The sequence below is a fragment of the Rhinopithecus bieti genome, unplaced genomic scaffold (assembly GCF_001698545.2).
Source record: "Rhinopithecus bieti isolate Rb0 unplaced genomic scaffold, ASM169854v2 scaffold_63, whole genome shotgun sequence".
NCBI lineage: Eukaryota > Metazoa > Chordata > Mammalia > Primates > Cercopithecidae > Rhinopithecus > Rhinopithecus bieti.
In genome coordinates, this window is record NW_016802972.1 from 448,423 (window position 1) to 470,880 (window position 22,458).

The 22,458-nt window shown below is 53.6% G+C and overlaps 2 protein-coding genes across 4 annotated transcripts; one reads left to right on the plus strand and one right to left on the minus strand.

The window, feature by feature from the left end:
• Window positions 1-2,835: 2,835 nt before the first annotated feature.
• Window positions 2,836-7,344, plus strand: PRSS8 (serine protease 8). 2 transcript variants are annotated; one of them, XM_017871078.1, is made up of 6 exons: window positions 2,836-3,393; window positions 3,634-3,651; window positions 5,406-5,568; window positions 5,836-6,107; window positions 6,194-6,360; window positions 6,454-7,344. In XM_017871078.1, exons 1-6 carry the CDS (start codon window positions 3,309-3,311, stop codon window positions 6,778-6,780), a joined length of 1,032 nt encoding a protein of 343 aa, XP_017726567.1. In that variant the 5' UTR covers window positions 2,836-3,308; the 3' UTR covers window positions 6,781-7,344. The 2 variants fall into 2 exon arrangements, with proteins under 2 accessions (XP_017726567.1, XP_017726641.1); XM_017871152.1 differs by lacking the exon at window positions 3,634-3,651.
• A 39-nt stretch (window positions 7,345-7,383) lies between these two features.
• On the minus strand, window positions 7,384-21,841 carry KAT8 (lysine acetyltransferase 8). 2 transcript variants are annotated; one of them, XM_017870979.1, is made up of 11 exons: window positions 21,558-21,840; window positions 18,907-18,981; window positions 18,653-18,828; window positions 11,778-11,831; window positions 11,513-11,677; window positions 10,732-10,821; window positions 8,607-8,747; window positions 8,414-8,507; window positions 8,168-8,318; window positions 7,874-8,028; window positions 7,384-7,557 (listed from the first exon to the last, which is right to left on the minus strand). In XM_017870979.1, the coding sequence occupies exons 1-11, from the start codon at window positions 21,766-21,768 to the stop codon at window positions 7,493-7,495; spliced, it is 1,377 nt and encodes a 458-aa protein (XP_017726468.1). In that variant the 5' UTR covers window positions 21,769-21,840; the 3' UTR covers window positions 7,384-7,492. The 2 variants fall into 2 exon arrangements, with proteins under 2 accessions (XP_017726468.1, XP_017726404.1); XM_017870915.1 differs by lacking the exon at window positions 7,384-7,557 and having other exon boundaries at window positions 7,587-8,028; window positions 21,558-21,841.
• Window positions 21,842-22,458: the final 617 nt, after the last annotated feature.

Genomic DNA, 22,458 nt, shown 5'->3' on the forward strand with positions numbered 1-22,458 from the left:
TACCCAGCTAATTTTTGTATTTTTAGTAGAGATTGGGTTTCTCCATCTTGGCCAGGCTGGTCTTGAACTCCTGACCTCAGATGATCCACCCGCCTCAGCCTCCCAAAGTGCTGAGATTACAGGCATGAGCCACTGCATCTGGCCTATTTATTTATTTATTTTGAGATGGAGTCCCCTCTGTTGCTCAGGCTGGAGTGCAGTGGCACAATCTTGGCCTCCCAGGTTCAAGTGATTCTCCTGCCTCAGCCTCCCGAGTCGCTAGGATTACAGGTATGCACCACCACGCCTGGCTAATTTTCTTTGTATTTTTTAGGAGAGACAGGGTTTTACCATGTTGGCCAAGCTGGTCTCAAACTCCTGATATCGAAGAATGATCCTCCCACCTTGGCCTCACAAAGTGCTGGGATTACAGGTGTGAACCACCACATCGAAGCTCCACAATTTTTTTTTTTTTTGAGACGGAGTCTTGCTCTGTTGCCCAGGCTGGAGTGCAATGGCGCAATCTCGGCTCACTGCAACCTCCGCCTCCCGGGTTCAAGCGATTCTCCTACCTCAGCCTCCTGAGTAGCTGGGATTACAGGTGCGTGCCATCACGCCTGGCTAATTTTTGTATTTTTAGTAGAAATGGGGTTTCACCATGTTGGTCAGGATGGTCTCGAACTCCTGACCTCGTGATTCGCCTGCCTCAGCCTCCCAAATTACTGAGATTACAGGCGTGAGCCATCGTGCCCGGCCAATTTTTTTTTTTTTTTAATTAGCTGGGCACGGTGGCATGCACCTGTAATCCCAACTACTTAGGAGGCTGAGGAGGGAGAAGCACTTGAGCCCAGGGGTTCAAGGCTGCAGTGAGCCATGATTTTACCACTGAACTCCAGCCTAGGCAACAGAGTGAGATCCTGTCTCAAAAAGAGAAAGAAAAAGGACAAATGGGGACCTGGGGAAGGATAGGTTTGGGGGTGAAAGCCAGCTCATGAGGGTGGCAGAGGGGTCGCCTCTCGGGCTGGGCACAATCGCTGGCTTGAGAAGGAAGAGGAAGGGGGTAAAGGGCCTAAAGGGAAGCTGGAAGTTTTCACTGGGAGGCTTAGGAGAAGGGCAGAGGTTCTTACGAAGCCAGTCTTAGCCTTAGCAGCTACATGCCAGCTGTAATACTCCCCAGGATCTTCACAGTGCGTACATCCCCACCTGCTCCCATACCCAGTCAGTCACCCCATGCCATCTCCACAAACACTACACTTACACCGTCCTCTACTGAAACCCACCCACCAGGCCCCATGTCTTGCCCCGTCCTCCCAGCTAAGACACTCCTTCCAGTCAGGCCCCTCCCACTCACCCACCCCAGGAATAACCTGACCTCTAGCCTGGACCCCAGACATCTGGTCTCCAGAAAGCAGATGAGGACTCTAGGCTCTGCTTTTCCTGAAGCTCAGACCCAACAGGTGTTTTTTGTTTTTTGTCTTTTGTTTTTTGTTTGAGACAGGGTCTCGCTGTGTCGCCCAAGCTGGAGGGCAGTGGCGCCATCTCGGCTCGCTGCAATCTCTGCCTTCAGGAGAATCAAGTGATTCTCCTGCCTCAGCCTCTTGAGTAGCTAGGATTACAGGCATGCACCACCACACCCAGCTGATTTTTTTGTATTTTTAGTAGAGACGGGGCTTTGCCATGTTAGCCAAGTTGGTCTCCAACTCCTGACCTCAGGCGATCCTCCTGCCTTGGCCTCCCAAAATGCTAGGATTACAGGCATGAGCCACCACACCCAGCCTCAACAGGTGCTTTGAGGGCCAGAGTGGCCCTCAAAAAGGACATGCCTCACCCCCACTGCAGCCACACGGCAGGCTTTGTTTCCCTGAGCCTCTGCCCTCTGCAATCCATCCCCCGCGTCTTCACCTTACCACCTTTTATAACCCCTTTCGGTCTCAGTTTCCAAGGCAGTTCCTCCAGGACCCTTTCACAATGCCAGCCTTTGCCAGGCTGCAGTGTGCTCACGCCATTCTTTTTTATCGCCATTCCTAGCTTGAAATTATTGTGTAATTGCAATTTTTTTTTTTTTTTTTTTTTTTTTTTTTAGACAGGGTCTCCCTCTGTTGCCCAGGCTGGAGTGCAGTGGTGCGACCATGCTCAATGCTTCATTGAACTCCTGGGCTCAAGCAATCCTCCCGCCTCAGCCTCCCAAGTAGCTGGGACCATAGGCATGTACCACAATGCCTGCCTAATTTTTATATTTCTTTTGGAGATGCCTTGCTATATTCCTCAGGCTGGTCTGGAACTCCTGGCCTCAAGCGATGCTCCAGCCTCAGCCTCCCAAAGCCAACTAGTCACCTTGCCAGCCTGTTGGTGATTATTTGATTGAAGTGTGTCACCCCTACTTCACCACGAGCTCAGGGCTCAAGGGGAACGGGGCTGGTGCCTGTTTTGTCCTGGGCACCTGGGAACATCATAGGCACTCAGGAAATGTCTATGGGATGATTGCTGCTGCTCCACAAGCTCACCACCACCGTCAGGTGCAGGCTTCGCAGAAAGGGCCTGGCGAGGAGCTGACCCTAGTGTCTTCAGCTCCCATACCCAGCCTAAGGAGGGAGGGAAGGAGGGAGGAGTGGCTGTGGCTCCAGATAATAAGGGCTGGGGCCAGGCCTGGGGGGCATAACTGGCCTGAGATAACCTGAAAGACCTGAGGCGGAGGAGAGTCCATCACATTCCAGGGAGGCTGCGGGCACACACACAAACCACATGCACGTGCGTACACACACACTCAGACACACACTACACACACAGGGACACAGCCTACATACGTGCGCACACAGCATGTGCATGCACACACACACCACACCACTTAAGGGGATACACACAGCCTACACACGCATACACCCATACCATATACACACTACACACTGGGACAAACGGACTATGCACACGCACACACATACATACACACACAGACACACACATGTACACACGCGGGCCTGCAGCTCTGAAAGGACTCATGACTTTGGTAGCAGGAGGAGCTGGCGGGGCCCAGCCAGTGGGCGGGGCCAGGGGAGGGGCAGGCAGGTAGGTGTAGCCACTCCTGGGAGGACCTTGCGTGGCCAGACCGTGGTGGTGACTTGTCCACACTGCTCGCTGCGGATACTCCAGGCGTCTCCCGTTGCGGCTGCTCCCTGCCTTAGAGGCCAGCCTTGGACACTTGCTGCCCCTTTCCAGCCCGGATTCTGGGATCCTTCCCTCTGAGCCAACATCTGGGTCCTGCCTTCGACACTACCCCTAGGCTTCCTACCTTGTGCGCCTGGAGTCTGCCCCAGGGGCCCTTGTCCTGGGCCATGGTCCAGAATGGGGTCCTGGGGCCTGGGCAGCTGGGGGCTGTAGCCATTCTGCTCTATCTTGGATTATTCCGGTCGGGGACAGGTAAGTGAAGACGTGGGGGCGGGGTGGGGACAATGCACTGGAGGGAGTCAGCGTGATCATTTTCTGGGGTGCGCCCTTGTCTAGGGCCCAAGAAAACCCACGGCCTCCCTAGCTCTTGGCCTCCCTTTCCCACCTCAGCTCTGCCAGGGAAGGGGCCAGCCCTCTGGAGCAGTGGTGGGTGCTAAGGGGTCAGGGAACCCGAGTCTTCCCTACTCACCCCTCCTCTTTCTTTCTTTCTAGGAGCGGAAGGGGCAGAAGGTGAGACTTTCCTCAGAGAGGGAGGAGGGGAGGGGGAGGTGACTTGGATCGGATTCCCCTGGGGTTTAACCAGTGCCTGGCCTTCGGCTGGGCTGCCTTCCAACTAGATTCTCTTAGGGCTCCGAGAGTGGGGGGTTGTAGCCCTCACCTTACAGGCAGAGAAGCAGGGACTTGCCCAGGGCACACTGCCAGTGAGGGTGCAGCTGGGATTTAGCTCCACGTCGGACTCCCAAAGTGGGGCAATTGAAGCGATGTTTTTGGTTTGGTTTTGTCTTTTGAAACAGGGTCTGGGTCTGTCGTCGCCCAGGCTGGAGTGCAGTGGCACCATCACAGCTCCCTGCCCGCTCAGTGATCCAGCCTCCCGGGCTCACATGATCCTCCCACCTCAGCCTTCCTAGTGGCTGGGACTACAGGTGCATGCCACCACACCCAGCTAATTGTGTTTTTTTGTTTTGTTTTATTTTGGTAGAGATGGGGGTCTCACTATGTTGGCTAGGCAGGTCTTGAACTCCTGGGCTCAAGCGATCCTCCTGCCTCAGCCTCCCAAAGTGCTGGGATTATAGGTGTGAGCCACCGTTCCCATCCTCGAGGTGGTTTTGTGGGAACCAAACCAAGGGTCTCCTTTCTTGGAAGGCACCCAACCCGGTTCTGAGTCAGACCAGCTTTCAATCCTGGCTTCCCCATGCACTGGCTGTGTGTCATTGACCAAGTCCCCCCACTTTTCTAAGCCTTAGACTCCGCACCTCTAAAATGAAGCTGGTCATGTCCGTCTCCTGGGGCTGTGGAGAGGATGCAGGGAGATGAGGAAACGAAAGCCCTTCCCAGGCCTGGCACAGCCGCTAGGCTCTCTAAATAGTGGCTATTGTCATGATGATAAGGGAGAGGAGGATCCGGTCTGCAGTTTTCTCTACTCCTAGAAGACTTTGTGAAGAGCAGTTGGGTTCCACTTCAAACAGTGGCCTCGATGGGGTTGGGGCCGGGGCTGTCCTGGAAAGTAGACATTCACGTCACGGGAGCCCAGTTCTGCCGTTGGTTTGTTGAACACATGTCCACGATGCCACGGGCACTGCGGATATGGGAATCTGCCCCTAGGGAACACCCAGATTGGCGTAGTGGAAACAGACACAGTTGTGGACTCCGGAACAATTGTGAGATTGGGTAGCTCCGGGGAGCACGGTGGAGGTGGGGGGTACTGGACTCGGAGGCAATGCCCAACTCAGCCAGCAGGAGCCCACCTGTCTACGGAGGGGCTGCTGTTCCAGTCAAGCATCCATAGGCAAAGGGAAGTTTGCCAGACAGTAAGGATGGGGAAGGGCATTCCAGGTAGAGTGACCTGGATCAGCCAAGGTCCCAGGTAAACAAGTGTGTGGCCTGATGTACATGACTGAAGGGTCCAGAGGGGACGGCCGGGTCTGATGGCAGTGCCATGGTTATCTGGAATGTTATCTTAAGGGCCGCGTGGAGCCAGGGAAGGGTTTAAGCAGGGCTGTGGCCTGGTCAGATTGGGGATTTATGAAAATTTTCAGACTTGTAAGGGGCGGGATGGACAGAAGGCTTGCAAGGAGGGAGGCTGCCCTGAGACCTGAATTAGGTAATGGGTAGTGAATAAAAGGGGCAGAACTGCCCACACCTGGGAGGGGACAAAGGGGTGCTGACTCCTGTGAACCCACTTCCCAAGCTCTGTATCAGAGCTCCTGGGCTGGGTAGGAGTGGCCAGGCTAACAACCTGACCCCTTCCCTTCCTCCCTGGGCAGCCCCCTGCGGTGTGGCCCCCCAAGCACGTATCACAGGTGGCAGCAATGCAGTCCCCGGTCAGTGGCCCTGGCAGGTCAGCATCACCTATGACGGCGTCCATGTGTGTGGTGGCTCTCTCGTGTCTGAGCAGTGGGTGCTGTCAGCTGCTCACTGCTTCCCCAGGTACCAAATGGTGAAAGTCAAAAGTGGGTTGGAGGTCAAAGTTCATGGGTCAATCCAGGTCAGAGGTTGGGGTTCTTGGGTTGGGTCTGAGAGTGTCAGTTAAGTCTGGAAGGACCAGTTAGGAGTGAAGGTGAGGGGTCAGAGGTTACAGGATAAAACTAAGGTGCAATTTGAGACCTAAAAGGGGCTGATCAGAATCAGGGGTTTGCAGCAGGGGTTGGGGAACAAGGAGAGGTCTCCTGGGTCTCAGCCTTTGCCTGCCTGCAGCGAGCACCGCAAGGAAGACTATGAGGTCAAGCTGGGAGCCCACCAGCTGGACTCCTACTCCGAGGACGCCAAGGTCAGCACCGTGAAGTGCATCATCCGCCACCCCAGCTACCTCCAGGAGGGCTCCCAGGGTGACATTGCACTCCTCCAACTCAGCAGCCCCGTCACCTTCTCCCGCTACATCCGGCCCATCTGCCTCCCTGCAGCCAACGCCTCCTTCCCAAACGGCCTCCACTGCACTGTCACTGGCTGGGGCCATGTGGCCCCCTCAGGTGAGGTGGGACGCTGGGTGCCTAGAAGCGTGGAGGGGTAGCTGACTTGGGGAGGGGCCCAGAGTAAGCCTCTTTTGCCCCCACAGTGAGCCTCCTGACACCCAAGCCACTGCAACAACTTGAGGTGCCTCTGATCAGTCGTGAGACGTGTAACTGTCTGTACAACATCAACGCCAAGCCTGAGGAGCTGCACATTGTCCAGGAGGACATGGTGTGTGCCGGCTACGTGGAGGGGGGCAAGGACGCCTGCCAGGTAAGCACAGGCCCGGGGGGCAGATAACCAGTGCAACTTGGGAAAGGAGGCCTGGCCAGGTCCTGATGGCTGCTGTGTGGCTTCTCTCCTCAGGGTGACTCTGGGGGCCCACTCTCCTGCCCTGTGGAGGGTCTCTGGTACCTGACGGGCATTGTGAGCTGGGGCGATGCCTGTGGGGCCCGCAACAGGCCTGGTGTGTACACTCTGGCCTCCAGCTATGCCTCCTGGATCCAAAGCAAGGCGACAGAACTCCAGCCTCGTGTGGTGCCCCAAACCCAGGAGTCCCAGCCTGACAGCAACCTCTGTAGCAGTCACCTGGCCTTCAACTCTGCCCCAGCCCAGGGCTTGCTGAGGCCAATCCTTTTCCTGCCTCTGGGCCTGGCTCTGGGCCTCCTCTCCCCATGGCTCAGCGAGCACTGAGCTGGCCTCCTTCCAGGATGGATGCATCACACTCAAGGACACGAGCCTGGTGTTTCCCTGATGGCTTTTGGACCCAGGGCCTGGCTTGAGCCACTCCTTCCTCCAGGACTCTGCGGGAGGCTGGGGCCCCATCTTCATCTTTGAGCCCATTCTTCTGGGTGTGCTCTTTGGGACCATAACTGAGAGTCAGGAGTTTCACTGCCTGTAGCAATGGCCAGAGCCTCTGGCCCCTCATCCACCGTGGACCAGCCCATTGGCCAAGCTCCTGGGACCCTTGGCTATGAAAATGAGCCCTGGCTCCCACCTGTTTCTGGAAGACTGCTCCCAGCCCGCCTGCCCAGCCTGATGGGCACATCTCTCTGCCCTCTCCCTGTGTTCTGGGCTGGGGCCGCCTTTGTGCAGCTTCAAGGACAGGAAAGGCCCCAATCTTGCCCACTGGCCGCTGAGTGCCCCCGAGCCCTGACTCCTGGACTCCAGAGGACTGAGCCCCCACCGGAACTGGGCTGACGCTTGGATCTGGGGTGGGGGTAACAGGGCAGAAAGGATTAAAATGTTTGAGCACAACTCGCCATGCGTGTGTGAAGTGAAATGATGAACATCGGCTCTTGGCCTCCCCTTCCCTTCCAAAGTCCAGGGCCACCAGCAGAACTGACTTTATTAAAAAAATGACAAAACAGGTCTATACATATTTACAAGCTGGGGGCCAGGCCATTCACTTCTTGGAGAGCTTGACTTGCTTGTGCTTGGGAGGTGCCCACTTGAGGCAGACGGAGTCCACTGTGGGGAGAAGGGGCGGGAGGCAGGTCTGGGACTGGGCCAGGCCAGCTCACACCTGGCTGCCCTGCTCTGGGCTCAGGCCAGTTTCACCTCCTCCAGGTGAGAACAAAAGGGCAGGCTGTGCTGGGGAGGGGCAGAGAAGCCCAGGAATGAGAGGCCTGCCCCAGGCTCCATCCTGGGAGCTGGTCTGACTGGTTTGGGATCATGTGACAGTAATAAGAAGGCCTTGACTCCTAGCAGTCCATATACCAACACTCCCCATCCCCACTGCCCACACACCCCTCCCCGCCCCGATACACGGAAGCCCCCCACCCACCTGTGATGGGTGGTTTCTTATACTGGGCACTTTTGAGGTGCTCCTCCACCAGCTTGGGTGTGACACAGATCACGTGCTGGCCCTTCCAGTACTTGACCATATTGAGGGACTGCAGGGTACTAATGATGTCATTCTGGGTGATGCTGGTCATCTGGCTGCAAAAAGGGATGAGAGCAAATGCCAGACATGGTGCCCTTGTGGGATCTGGCCAGGATGGCGACAGGGTATGAGGAGGCAGGATCATGGCCCATCTCAGGACAAGTCCTGCCCCCATGGTCCAGGAGGCCCCCTCACCTGAGGTCCTTGATGGACAGTGTGCCCCGGAAGTCCCGCAGGATCTCCAGCAGCACCCAGGACCAGTAGCTGCGGTAGCTGAGCTTGCCCAGGTCAGACAGCGGCTTCTCCGGGGAGCCGACCGTGCTTTCCAGCTTGGAGAGCTCATAACCTGGCGGCAGTAGAAAGAGGAACTTAGGATCCAGCCTGCCCTGGCACCCCTGCCCCACAGGTCTCCCACCCCCAGACAGGCCAGGAACCACTCACTGAAAGCGATGAGGAACTTCCCATAGCCACGGCGTTGGTAGGGGGGCAGGGTCAGGATGCAGGCCACATTGTTTCCATCCGGGGACTCCTTCTCCTGCAGGAGGTGGGTGTTCAGGGCCATTAGGGAGGCTCTGCCCCCTCTCTGTTTATGCCCACCTTCGCCCTCCCCACCCTGAGCTTCCAGACCCAGTACCTTGGAGAAGTAGCCGACAATGTGGGCCCCCTGCCGGTCCACCTCAGTCAGGATGTAAAAAACGAACGGCTCCACGTCAAAGTACAGTGTCTTATGGTCCAGGAAAAGCTTGGCCAGCAGACACAGGTTCTGACAGTAAATCTGGAGGTGAGGAGGGGAAGATAGGCTCAGGGGGCAGGCACAGGTCCTACCCAGCTGGTTCCAGCGGCCAGCACCAGCTGCAGGAAGCGGGCGCCTCGCAAGGCCAGACAGATTTCATACTGGAAGGAGTCTTCAGTCAGCCTCTGGCGGACAGGGAACTGGAAATCAGAGAGCAGCAGCGCTTCAGAGGTGCCAGCAGAACTGGATGACACCCGGCTACCCCTTCTGAGCGCCAAATATGGGCTGGGTGCCCTCCATGCAGGATCTGCTTCAGTCTTCACAGACATTAACTCTGTTTCAGCTCAGGACACTGAGGCTGCGAGGCAGGAATTCAGACTGTCCTGTTTACGGCTGTGTCCCCAGCACCAATGCCGTGGCTATGGGAAGTTCCTCATCGCTTTCAGTGAGTGGTTCCTGGCCTGTCTGGGGGTGGGAGACCTGTGGGGCAGGGGTGCCAGGGCAGGCTGGATCCTAAGAAGCTGGGTGCCTGGTAAATGTCTGCTGAATGGAGGAGCCTCGAGCCCTGTCTGTCCACTTGGCCACACTCCAGGAGGGGGACAATGGGACTGAGTTTGGCTTCACGGCACAGACTAAAGGGTTCCCTGGTTTATGACCCCACAACCACTCTCTCATCCAACCCGGCAGCTGTGCGAGCCCAGCACTGCCAGGCCCATCTCATTCAGGAGGAAGCTGAGGCTCCCAGAGTGGAAGCGCTTGCCCAGGGCCTCAGAGCTGGCAGAGTGCAGAGCTGGAAAGCATCCCCACATCTCCAGCGGAGGCCCTTCTGCCATTCCCCCCAGCCATGCTCAGGAAGGCAGAGCAGGGGCAAGGGCTGGGCTCAACCTGCATATTCTCCGAGTCGAAGGCTAATCAAGCCCCAAGACATCACCGATTATAACAAGGCCCGTGTTTATTAAGCACTTACTAGTGCCAAGCACTGCACTGAACACTTGACATTTGCTGTCTCATTTATTCCACTAACAACACAACTAGGTAAATATTATGACTCCCGTCTTATGGACAAGGAAACAGGAACTATGTTAAGTAACTCGTCTGTGGTCAGTGAGGAAGTGACAGGGCAACATGAGTCACCCTGCAGTGAGCGGAGCCACTCTGAAGCCTGCCCTCTCCGTCCTATGTTGTATGGCCCATCTGCCGGAAACCAGTACACTTGGCGAGACCCTCACAGACTGACAAGGCAAAGGCCAAGTTCTGTACAACAGCAGAGCAGGTCCCAAAGGTCCCAACCTGCCCTGCTGAAGTCATTCAGGGCCAGGAATAAGGAACTCAGCCCTTGATAACCACAGAGCTCTCTCAGCAGGAAATTTCACACAAAGCAGTCCCCTCCCAGGCAAAAACAAACACCTTTCTTTCCAACGGAAGGAGAAAGGGCTTCTAAAAGCAGCCTCAGGCAAGACAGTCTCCTCTGGGTTCCAGAACAACTTAAATTTGAACCTAACCCCACCAGCAGAAGAATGCTGGGGCTACCACAGGGCCCTGTGTTTCCTAGGCACCAACCATAGGCCTAGTGTCAGGCTAGGAGGCCCTGAGAGGCCTTTTTTTTTTTTTCTGAGACAGATTCTCACTCTGTCGCCCAGGCTGGAGTGCAGTGGCGCAATCTCAGCTCACTGCAACCTCTACCTCCCAGGTTCAAGCAATTTTCGTGCCTCAGCCTCCCGAGTAGCTGGGATTACAGGTGTGCACCACCACGCCGGCTAATTCTTTTGTATTTTTAGTAGAGAAGGAGTTTCGTCATGTTGCCCAGGCTGCTCTCGAACTCCTGAGCTCAGGCAGTCTGCCCATGTCTGCCTCCAAAAGTGCTAGGATTACAGGTGTGAGCTACAGTGCCCGGCCCCTCAGAGGCATTCTGCCTATAGAGGCTCAGCTAAGGCTGCTCCCTCCCTCCCCTTTGGTGGCAATGAGGATCATCTGGGAGGTGCCCAGGGCCTCCCCGGCCTCCCCCAGCCCCTGGCCACCCACTCACCTTATGGTCTTTGCCATCAACTTCGTACACGGAGATGTTGCTCTTGCGGTAGATCTCTTTCCCGGGGGGCTGCCGCCACTGGCACTGACCCTGGTGGGGGACAAGAGAACAAGCTCACTGCCCATAGCTTCTCTGCTAGGAAGCCCCCACCCCACCACTGCGTGCTTTGGAGCAAGTCTCTGCCTCTCTGTTTCTCCCCACAACACTTCACTTACATTGAGTAATCCTCCCAGCAGCCTTAGGAAAGCAATCCTGCTTTATATATAGACCAAGGCCCAGCACAGAGACGCAAACATCACACAGCGGGGTGGGGTTTTGAGTCTCTGTGGGCCTGGCTCTGGAGGGACTCGTCCATGACAATGGCTTCCCTAAACCACACCTATTCGCTTCAGATTCCACACCTCTGAAAGCAGCCCACTGTGTCAGTGACGACAGCGCCCCTTCCTGACAGCCCCCAATTTCGTCCACACTTAAGGTCCCACTGCCAGGGCCTATGTGTGCTTCCTGGGATGGGGCTGGCCTTGACAAAAGACCCAAAGCGGGTGAGTTACTGCCCCCATTCCAGAGAAGAGGAAGCTGAGGTCTAGAGTTGGCAAGGTCACCCTTCCAGCAATAGCAAAGCCAGGCCTGGAATCCAGGCCTCCTGACCCCCAGCAGCTCTCCCCTATACTCGTCCCTCTGGGCCTGTCTCCTCCCTGGAGCTGCCAGCACAGCCGCCCTCAGCCTGCCTCTGCCTCTCACCAGGCCCCTGCCCAGCTCGGCCTGGCCAGCCCAGCCTCACCAAGTGGAAGCGGTAGCTCTTCTCGTATTTCATGTACTTGAGGCAGTACTCGCAGAGCCAGAGCTTGGGCTGTTTCCCATAATCTTCGGGGAATGGTGAGAAATACCAGGCATCAATTTCGTAGTTTCCGATGTGGATCTTGTCCACATACTTCACCTTGGTGATCTGCAGGCAGGGTAGGAGGGGGGCACAGTGCATGGCTCAGCAGGGGCTCCTCAGCAAGGGGAGGCAGGGGACCTGCAGGCAGCTTCCCAGCCCCGCTTACCGCTTCATGCTCCTTCTCCAAGGCCGCTGTGGTGGGGTCCATCTCTGCATAAGTCTGGGCCAGGAAAGAAAAGTAAGCAGAGGTGAACAGAAGTGGTGACCAGGCTGTCCCTCCCCTGCCAGCAACAGCAAAGCCAGGCCTGGAGTCCAGGCCTCCTAGAATCCAGGACCCACAAGGCTTCCCTGCTGTCTTCCAGACCTCATTTCTGGATGGCAATAATAACCACACCAATAGCTAACTATCTGACTCAGTTCTGAAGCTGGCTGGTCCAGGCTCCTCTCGCATCCACCCGTCCCACCCCCGGATATCCCAGACATCCTTGATGTCCAAGTTTGGACCTTTTGCCAGATGAACAGGGTTAGGATCAGAATAGGGGCTTCGGCTGCACGATGGGGGGCAATCCAGCTCTGCCAAAATTGTGAGACTCAAACGAAATAACAGATCTTGCCTTCCAGGCCCACCATAAGAACTGTTACCATCTCCCCGATGTGCCTGGACCCCTTTCCTGAGCACCAGACCCTGCCTGCCCATGGGACTGCCCCAGAGGTCCCTCCCACAGGGACAGCAGATTCAAGATATGCAGAAAGGACCTCAACACTCCTCCCTGCAAACCTGCGCCTGCCTCCTTCTGGGTTGCTCATTTTACTGGGAATATCACCCTTGGTCCCAATGTCCAAGACACATAACTAGGTTTGCCTCAGACTACTCCCTCTCCCTCAGCCTGGCCAAGTCCTAATACAGCGGATGTCGACTCTACTTCTGACATCTCTGGAATTGGGTCCTCTCTGGAATTCTCCTCTCTGTCCTGCTCCAGGTAGTCATGGCCCCATCTCAGGTCTGGACAATTCGCTAGGCCTCCTCAGATTCCCTGCCTCTAGCCCCAGCCTCCTCATTGCTATCAGCAGCCCCCTTTTTGCGGCCTTCATGCTTTAGGACAAAGAGCTCCTTCCACCTGGAGAATGCCCTTCCTTCTCTCACTGCCAGCAGAAAACGCTTCCTCAGCCTGGCACGGAGCATGAGTCAGGTGAGTCCATGATGCTTTGTGATCTATCCTGTGTCACTGTTGTTATTGTGCTCTTTCCCATCCTTCAAGGCTTGAGATTCTTATTACCCCCTCCAGGAGGCCTGACTGGATTCTTCCCATCCAGAAAACATTTCCTGCTTCCCAAGTTCAGGGAGAAGCGGTCAACAGGGCAATACCGGCCAAGTATGCCCACCTGGGTTCCTCTATTTTTCAAGTCCTTAGAAAGCAGAGACTAAGAGTCACACCACACTCACAGCACATCCTGCTCCTAGACCAGACCCTGCGGGAGGAACCCAGTATAGCCTGACAATGGAGGAGGGACCCAAGATGGCCCATGACCTACACCAGGGCAGACGAGGCCCTGCCCTGTAGCTGAGAAGGGAGGAAGGAGCCAGCACTTTACCCAGAACTCCTTCCACAAAGCACTGTGCTTATATGGCCTCATTTAATTCTTTCAGTAACCCTTACATAGAATGTTCTAATTTCCTTTTTTTTGAGACAAGAGTCTCACTCTGTCACCCAGGCTGGAGTACAGTGGCACCATCTCAGCTCACTGCAACCTCCGACTCCCAGATTCAAGAAATTCTCCTGCCTCAGCCTCCCAAGTAGCTGGGACTACAGGCACATGCCACCACATCAAGGTAATTTTTGTATTTTTAGTAGCGACAGGGTTTTGCCATGTTGGCCAAGCTGGTCTCAAACTCCTGACCTCTGAGCCACTGTGCCCAGCTGCATTCTTATTTCAATTTTACAGAGTAGTAAACAGGCAGGGCAAGGTGAGGTCTCTTGCCCTCAGGGACTAGTGAGCTGCCATTTATTCCAAGTGGCAAGCACGGCAGACATTTTTTTTTTTTCTTCTCACTCTGTCACCCAGGCTGCAGTGCAGTGGCGAGATCTCAGCTCACCACAACCTCTGCCTCCCGGGCTTAAGTGATTCTCCTGCGTCAGCCTCCCAAGTGGCTGAGACTACATGTGCCTGCTACCACGCCCGGCTATTTTGCTTTTTGAGACGAAATTTCGCTCTTGTTGCCCAGGCTGGAGTGCAATGGGGCAATCTTGGCTCACCACAACCTCCACCTCCTGAGTTCAAGCGATCTTCCCACCTCAGTCTCCCAAGTAGCTGGGATTACAGGCGCCCACCAGCACGCCCAGCTAATTTTTTGTATTTTTAGTAGAGATGGCGTTTCACCATGTTGGCCAGGCTGGTCTCGAACTCCTGACCTTCAGATGATCCACCCACCTTGGCCTCCCAAAGTGCTGGGATTACAGGTGTGAGCCATTGCCCTTTTTTTTTTTTTTTTTTTGAGACAGAGCCTCGCCCCGTCGCCCAGGCTGGAGTGCAATGGTACCACCTCAGGTCACTGCAACCTCGCCTCCTGAGTTCAAGCCATTCTCCTGCCCCATACTCCCAAGTAGCTGGGATTACAGGTGTGCGCCATCACGCCCAGCTAATTTTGTATCTTTAGTAGAGAAGGGTTTCACCATGTTGGTGATGCTGGTCTCGAACTCCTGACCTCATGATCCGCCCGCCTCGGCCTCCCAAAGTGCTGGGAATACAGGCATGAGCTACTGCACCCGGCCTCTTTTGTATTTTAGTAGAGACGGGCTTTCACCATATTGGCCAGGCTGGTCTCGAACTCCTGACCTCAAATGATCCAATCATCTCAGCCTCCCAGAGTGCTGGGATTACAGGCATGAGCCACTGCACCCAGCCGACATATTTCATTTCGTCCTCACAATGAGCCTTTGAAATAAGAGTGCTCATTGTCCCTGTTGTATAAGAGACAAAACTGAGGCACAAAGAGGTGAGGTCACTTGCCCAAGGTCACAGAACTGGTACTCAGCAGAGTCGGGCATGCGCGCCTGGTCTGTCCAATTCTGAATCTAACCACTGTAAAGATGAGGAAGAAAGATTTTCCTTCTCACACGTCTTTTTTTTTTTGAGATGGAGTGTCTCTCTGTTGCCAGGCTGGACTGCAGTGGGATGATCTTGGCTCACTGCAACCTCTGCCTCCCACATTCAAGTGATTCTCCTGCCTCAGCCTCCCAAGTAGCTGGGAGTCCAGCTAATTTTGTATTTTCAGTAGAGATGGGGTTTCACCATGTTGGCCAGGCTGGCCTCGATCTCTTGACCTCCCGATCCACCCGCCTCAGCCTCCCAAAGTGCTGGGATTACAGGCGTGAGCCACCACACCCGGCCCCTCACACGTCTCTTTAAAACACATTTCTCAATTCTTACAAAATACAGTACTCTTCTGCCAATGCAATAAAGAACTACAAAACACTACTTTTCTTAATTGTTGCAATTTATTTAGAATTAAACATTAATTAGGCTCTGAAGAACCTTGCTGATTGTTAACTGGATGATTGTTTCATTACCGATTCTTTGATTTAATCACCACTGGCCCGTTATCCACCCTGCTGGTTGCCAGCTCAGAGGTACGTCTTTGTTGAGTGCAAAATAGTTGAGGAATTAATCTTAGATCTACGCTGTCCAACAGAGTAGCCACTTGTCACATAGGGCTATTTAAAATTATACTCAGCCAAACATGCTGGCTCATGCCTGTAATCCCAGCACTTTGAGAGGCCGAAGTGGGAGGATCACTTGAGGCCAGGAGTTCCAGACAACTCTGGCCAACATGGCAAAACCCCATCTCTACTAAAATAAAAAAAAATTAGCTGGATGTGGTGGCACATGCGTGTAATCTCTGATACTTGGGAGGCTGAAGCATGAAATTGCTTAAGCCAGGAAGGCAGAAGTTACAGTAACCTGAGATCTCTCCACTGTACTCCAGCCTAGGTGACAGAGTGAGACTCTTCAAAAAATGGAAATTTTGGCTGGGCACGGTGGCTCACACCTGTAATCCCAGCACTTTGGGAGGCCAAGGCCGGTGGATCACTTGAGGTCAGGAGTTTGAGGCCAAACATGGTGAAACCCTACCTCTACTAAAACACAAAATTAGCCGGGCATGGTGGTGTATGCCTGTAGTCCCAGCTACTTGGGAGTCTGCGGCAGGAAACTCGCTTGAACCTGGGAGGCGGAGGTTGCAGTGAACTGAGATCGCACACCACTGCATTCTAGCCTGGTTGACAAAGCGAGACTCTGTCTCAAAAAATAAAATAAATAATTTTTTTTTTTAATTATAATGCTTTTATTATTTTTTTTTTGAGACAGTCTTGCTTGGACACCCAGGCTGGATGGAGTACAGTGGCGTGATCTCGGTTCACTGCAACCTCTACCTCCTGGGTTCAAGCAATTCTTCTGCCTCAGCCTCCTAAATAGCCGGGATTACAGGTGTATACCACCACGCCCGGCTAATTTTGTATTTTAGTAGAGATGGGGTTTGGCCATGTTGGCCAGGCTGGTCTCGAACTCCTGACTTCAGGTGATCCACCCACCTCTGCCTCCCAAAATGTTGGGATTACAGGCGTGAGCCACTGCACCCAACCATAATTTTAAAATTCTTTCTTTTTTTGAGACGGAGTCTCGCTCTGTCACCCAGGCTGGAGTGTAGTGGCCGGATCCTGGCTCACTGCAAGCTCCGCCTCCCAGGTTCACGCCATTCTCCTGCCTCAGCCTCCCGAGTAGCTGGGACTACAGGTGCCCGCCACCTCGCCCGGCTATTTTTTGTTTTTTTTGGTAGAGACGGGGTTTCACATGTTAGCCAGAATGGTCTCGATCTCCTGACCTTGTGATCCGCCCGTCTCGGCCTCCCAAAGTGCTGGGATTACAGGCTTGAGCCACCGCGCCCGGCCTAAAATTCTTAATTCTTAGTCACACTAGACACATTTCAAGTGCTCAACAGCTACATGTGGCTAGTAGCTACTGTACTGGATAGTACAGCTATAGAACATTTCCATTACAATAGGAAGTTCAATTGGGCAGTTTAGACCTTGAGGAGTTCTTCCAGCTTAGGGTATTTCAATTTTTTAAATCACACCACAGTAGGAAGTACACTTGGCACTGTAAACCTGTTGACATGTCCATATACACACACAAGTGTGTGCTAGGATCATTGGGAAGGCTGGAACAAGAGGAATCCTGCACACTTTTATTGGGTGTGAAATAAAAGCGTTTCAAAACAATACTTACCTTAATAAAGTGCAACACCCTGAAATGTCTATCTTATCCACTTTATTTCTTCCATTTAAAGAAATGTAAATGCTGGGCTTGCCCACTGAACTGACGTACCTAGAAGGATGAAACTGCAATGGCTGAAAGTAACAAATGTCTGGGTGTCTGGAGACTTTGACAATCTTGCTCTGGTTTGCACTCCTCATTTTAATTTTATAAATTAAGAAACTGAGACTCGGTTGGGCGCAGTGGCTCACACCTGTAATCCCAGCACTTTAGGAGACTAAGGCAGGAGGATTGCTTGAGACCAGAAGTTTGAGACCAATGTGGGCAACATAGCAGACTCCGTCTCTACAAACAAATAAAAAAATTAGCCAGGCATGGTGGCACTTGCCTATGGTCCCAGCTACTCAGGAGGCTGAGGCAGGAGGATTGCTTGAGCCCAGGAGGTTGAGGCTGAAGTGAGCCATGACTGTGCCACTGCACTCAGCCTAGACGATAGAGTAAGACCCTGTCTCAAAAAAACAAAAACAAAAAACAAAACCATATGTACAACTATTATATATCCATACAAGAAAAAACCAAGGCAGGTACAGTGATGCACACCTGTAGTCCCAGCTACTTAGGAGGCTGAGGCAGGAAGAACATTTGAGCCCAGGAGTTCAAGTCCAGCCTGAGCAACACAGCAAGACTCTCATCTCTTAAGAAAAAACCAAAATCATGGCTAAGGCCTCTGGCTCTGAGGTAGCACAATCTAGCTGGTAGATCTAATTCCTGTCTGGGTCCCTAAACCTATCTGCAGCTCTTCTATAAATTGGGGATAATAATGCTTACTTCACAGGCCTGCTGTGAAATGTCAGTGAGGTCATGTAACTTAGGCTTAAAACACTTAGCTTAGGCTGGGCGCAGTAGCTTACGCATGTAATCCTAGCACTTTGGGAGGCCAAGGTGGGCGGATCACCTGAGGTCAGGAGTTCGAGACCAGCCTGACCAATATGGTAAAACCTCGCCTCTACTAAAAATACAAAAATTATCTGGGCGTGGTGACGGGCACCTGTAGTCCCAGCTACTGGGGACGCTGAGACAGAACTGCTTGAACCCAGGTGGTGGAGATTGCAGTGAGCCGAGATCGTGCCACTGCACTCCAGCCTGGGTGACAGAGCAAGACTCCATCTCAAAAAATAAAAAAATAAAAATAAAAAGCCAGCATTTAGCTTAATACTTTGGCTCACTGGCTAACAAGTGTTTGGCATTATTATTCTAATTCCAGCCCACCATTTTACTGGCTGTGTGACCTTGGGCATGTTACTTAATCTCTCTGAGGCTACTTCCTCACATACCAAAAAGTAACTATTCCTGTGTGTTGAACTGTTGGGAAGAATTTGAGGAGCTTATACACAAACAGGACTTGGCAGGGTACCTGGCTATAGCAACTGCCCAATAACATTCTCGTCTTTCCCACTGAACTTCAAATCATTTTTCTACTAAGGCACAGCCACTAGGAGACAAAAGAGGCTACTGGTGCAGGAGGCCTGAGTTCTAGTCCCAGCTGTGCCATTTCCTTGCTGTGAGACTGAAGCGAAGCCCTTACCCTCTCTAAGCCTGTTTCCTTAGCTATGAAAAATAAGTAAGAGGAAGTAGGTAAAGACCCTGACACACTACAGGAGCTTAAGAAATAGGATTTGCTATGGTTTTGGCACTGGGGCCCGAGAGACCCAAGGGAGCTGGCAGAGACAGCTAGGCCTCCCGGGCCTGTGGATGGGAAGGGATCCGGACCTTCTGCACATGGTTGATCTCATCATGCTTGCGCTTTTGGTTGCGAGTGATCTTGCGCTCAGGCTGCTCTGCGAGCTCGCTCAGGTACTTCTCTGAGTTCTTTTGCACAGCATCCTTCACTGTCTTGGTCAGCGCCAGCCGGTTCTTGTCTACCCACTCGTCCAGTCGCCGGTTAACTGTAAGGATGGGCCATGAGAGTGCTACCAGGGCACCCAACTCCCCGCACCCAGGCCCAGATGTACCAAGCCACTCACAGCCCACATAGTGTACATAGAATTCCTCTCGGCCCTCCTGGTCGTTCACTCGAGACTGGATCACTTCAGCAGAATCTGTGATGGAAAAAGGCTAGGGTCATCAGGAAGGTAAGGCTGGAACAAAAGGAATCCTGCACACTGAGGAGCAGTTTCCAGAATCCAGGGCCACGCATCAGCTAACCTCACTAGTCCACCTCTGCCACTCTACTCAATCACTGCCACAACTGTGAGGTGGACCAGGTCGGGGCTGTTATCACTATTTTATGAATGAGAAAATAACTGGGGCTGGGTGCGGTGGATCACACCTATAATCCCAGCACTTTGGGAGGCCGAGGCGGGCGGATCACCTGAGGTCAGGAGTTCGAGACCAGCCCGACCAACATGGAGAAACTCCGTCAAAATTAGCTAGGCGTGGTGGCGCACGTCGGTAATCCCAGCTACTGGGGAAGCTGAGGCAGGAGAATCACTTGAACCCGGGAGGCGGAGGTTGCGGTGACCCGAGATCGCGCCATTGCACTCCAGCCTGGGCAACAAGAGTGAAACTCTGCCTCAAAAAAGAAAAAAAAAAAAGAGGGGAAATTAACTGGCTGGGTGTGTGGCTCACACCTGTAATCCCAGTAGTTTCGGAGGCCGAGATGGGCAGATCACTTGAGGCCAGGAGTTGGAGACCAGCCTGGTCAACATGGCAAAACTCCATCTCTACTAAAAATACAAAAAAAAAAAAAAAAAAAAAAGAGTCAGGCGTGGTGGCACACACCTTAAAACCCAGCTACTCGGGAGGCTGAGGCAGGAGAATTGCTTGAACCTGGGAGGCACAGGTTGCAGTGAGCCGAGATTATACCACTGCACTGTGGCCTGGGTGACAAGAACAAGACTCTGTCTCAAAAAAAAAAAAGAACCCCAAAAAACAAAACAAAACAAAACTGAGGCTTACCCAGGGTCACAGATTTGAAAAGTGATAAGAGCTGATACTTAACTGAATATAAGTCTGACTCTAAATTCAATGCTTATTTTACCATATACCCTCAGTTGCTCATTTGTTCAGGGATCATGAGTGCTGACTCTGGATTAAGATAGCCTACATTAATATATAATTCCAGGTCTGGGCACCATGGCTCACGCCTGTAATCCTATCACTTTGGGAGGCCGAGGCAGGTGGATCACGAGGTCAAGAGGTCAAGACCATCTTGGCCGACATGGTGAAACTTCGTCTCTACTAAAAATACAAAAATTAGCTGGGCGTGGCACCGCACACCTGTAGTTCCAGCTACTCAGGAGGCTGAGGCAGAATGGCTTGAACCCGGGAGGCAGAGATTGCAGTGAGCCAAGATGGCACCACTGCACTCCAGCCTGGCAACAGAGTGCGATTCCATCTCAAACAAACAAAACAAAACAAACAAACAAAATATATAAAATTCCAGCTCCCTACTTCCTAGCTATGTGTAACTGAGCCAGTTATTCCATCTTTCTGAGCCTCAGTCTCTTCATCTGTGAAAAGGGATAACACCTGGGCACAGTGGCTCATGCCAGTAATCCCAACACTCTGAGAGGTTGAGGTGGGAGGATCACTTGAGCCTAGAAGGTCTAGGCTTCAGTGAGCTGTCACAGCGCCATGGCACTCCCACCTGGGTGACAGAGCAAGATCCTGTCTCAAAAAAAAAAAAAAAAAGGGATAATAGTGCCAACCTTAGAAGGTGAGTTAATGCCTCCAAAATTTTTAGCAGAGCACCTGACAATTAGCAGAGCATTCAGTAAGTGAGTAAGGCACCCACTACGTGTCTGGCCCTATGCTGCGTTGTTGCCGGGTACAGAAGACACAGTGATGAATCACAAGAAGCCCTGCCCTCCAGAAGTTCCCAGTATGATGGAGGAAGACAGAGAGAGAAAATTACAACATAATGTTACAAAAACTATGACTGAGGTATGAAAAAAATGTTGCAGGAACACAGAGAAGGGAACCACTCACTTCGCCTGAAGGGGAATCAAGGATGACATCACAAAGGATATGAAGTTAAGAGGATGAGTAGGAGCTAGGCAGGCGAACAAGGAGAAAGGGAAGAAAACGCATTCCAAGCAGAGGGCACAGGTGGTAAAGGGCGTGTGGTCTTCAGAGGACACAGTGTGTTCTGGCCTGGCAATGTCCTTTGCTAGGGTTGGCTACAAACTGGAGGGGTCACAAAAATGAATGCCACTCTAAGGAGTTTGGGGTTAATTTTGAAAATGAGAGAAGGCAGCAGAACATTAGGAAAGGGAAGCCTGTTGTTTCTGGACGACCTTCTCTCTGCGGGTGGCTGCCAGGGACAAATGGAAAGAGAAGACGCAGAGACAAGAGACGGGTGAGGAAGCAGCGTTAGCAAGAAAAAGGAATGAAGTCTAAGACTGGGCAAGAAAGTGGAATGGGAACAATCCCAGTGAAGGCCTGAGTGGTGGGTTTGTAAGCGTCGCTCCACATAATCAAAGGTCGACAGCCTCCCAAAACCCGGCTGGTTTCTCAGCGCCCAGATCGCGGCGTTCTTTCCTCAAACCCCGCCCCTCCTCCTCTCCACTCCCAGCCCCCGGATCTCGCCCTCACGGAGAGCCCGTCCTCTGGCCCCGCCCCGCCCCCTGGCCCTGAGCTCCGCCCAGCCCCCGGCCTTGGGCCCCGCCCTCACGCCAGGTGCTATCCGGCCGCCGGCACAGGTACGTTTCTCCGATCTCCACCGTGACTTCCGGCTCGCCGCGCGCCGGGGTCGGCGGAGAGACGCGGCCCGGGGATGGGGCGGTCCCCTCGGCGGCCGCATTCTCCCCGGGCCCTGGCTCGCCCTCCCCCGCGACCCCTGAAGTCGCCGCTGCAACCGCCGCAGCAGCTCCCTGTGCCGCCATCGCGGGAGGGGAAGTGACGCCAGAGTCGGACGCCACGCAGCTCTTTTGGCTCCGGGTCAGCAGTGCGTGGGGCGGGCTCCTCAAGGTTTGAGGGTGGGGTCTGTGACGTAGCAGGAGCCGATTGGCTTCTGCGGCCGTCCCTCGCGGCCCCGCGACGAGCTGGATGTTGAGTGTGCGGCAGTCTTGGAGCTCCTGGTTTTCCGTGCGGACCTGAGGCTGCAGCCTATGGTTGAGAAGTGGAGACAGACTTACCTCATGCGATGACTCAACTCAACCTTTTATTTATTTATTTATTTATTTAGAGACGGAGTCATGCTCTCTCGCCCAAGCTGGAGTGCAGTGGCGCGATCTCGGCTCACTGCAACCTCCGCCTCCGGGTTCAAGCGATTCTTCTGCCTCAGCCTCCCGAGTAGCTGGGACTACAGGGGCGCGCCACCACGCCCACCTAATTTTTATATTTTTAGTAGAGACGGGGTTTCACCTTGTTTTCCAGGATGGTCCCAATCTCTTGACCTCGTGATCCGCCAGCCTCCAACTCCCAAAGTGCTGGGATTTACAGGCGTGAGCCACCGCGTCCGGCCAGCTGAACCATTTTAAAGGCCCTGGTGCTTGAGGAAGCCAAGATGTGCCAATTTTCAGCGGGAGCTGCCCACGTTTTAACAGGGCGGAGTCAGAGCGTCCGCCCTGGTG

Bases quoted from the DNA above. Each gene is read 5' to 3' on its own strand.
- PRSS8 (XM_017871078.1), top strand. From the start codon at position 3,309: ATGGTCCAGAATGGGGTCCTGGGGCCTGGGCAGCTGGGGGCTGTAGCC. The intron at 6,108-6,193 runs GTGAGGTGGGAC...TTGCCCCCACAG, and splicing joins GGGCCATGTGGCCCCCTCAG to TGAGCCTCCTGACACCCAAG. The intron at 6,361-6,453 runs GTAAGCACAGGC...TTCTCTCCTCAG, and splicing joins GGGGCAAGGACGCCTGCCAG to GGTGACTCTGGGGGCCCACT.
- KAT8 (XM_017870915.1), bottom strand. From the start codon at position 21,768: ATGGCGGCACAGGGAGCTGCTGCGGCGGTTGCAGCGGCGACTTCAGGG. The intron at 11,832-18,652 runs GTCCGGATCCCT...TTCCTGGCCCAG, and splicing joins AGATCAACCATGTGCAGAAG to ACTTATGCAGAGATGGACCC. The intron at 11,678-11,777 runs GTAAGCGGGGCT...CCCTGCCTGCAG, and splicing joins TGGAGAAGGAGCATGAAGCG to ATCACCAAGGTGAAGTATGT.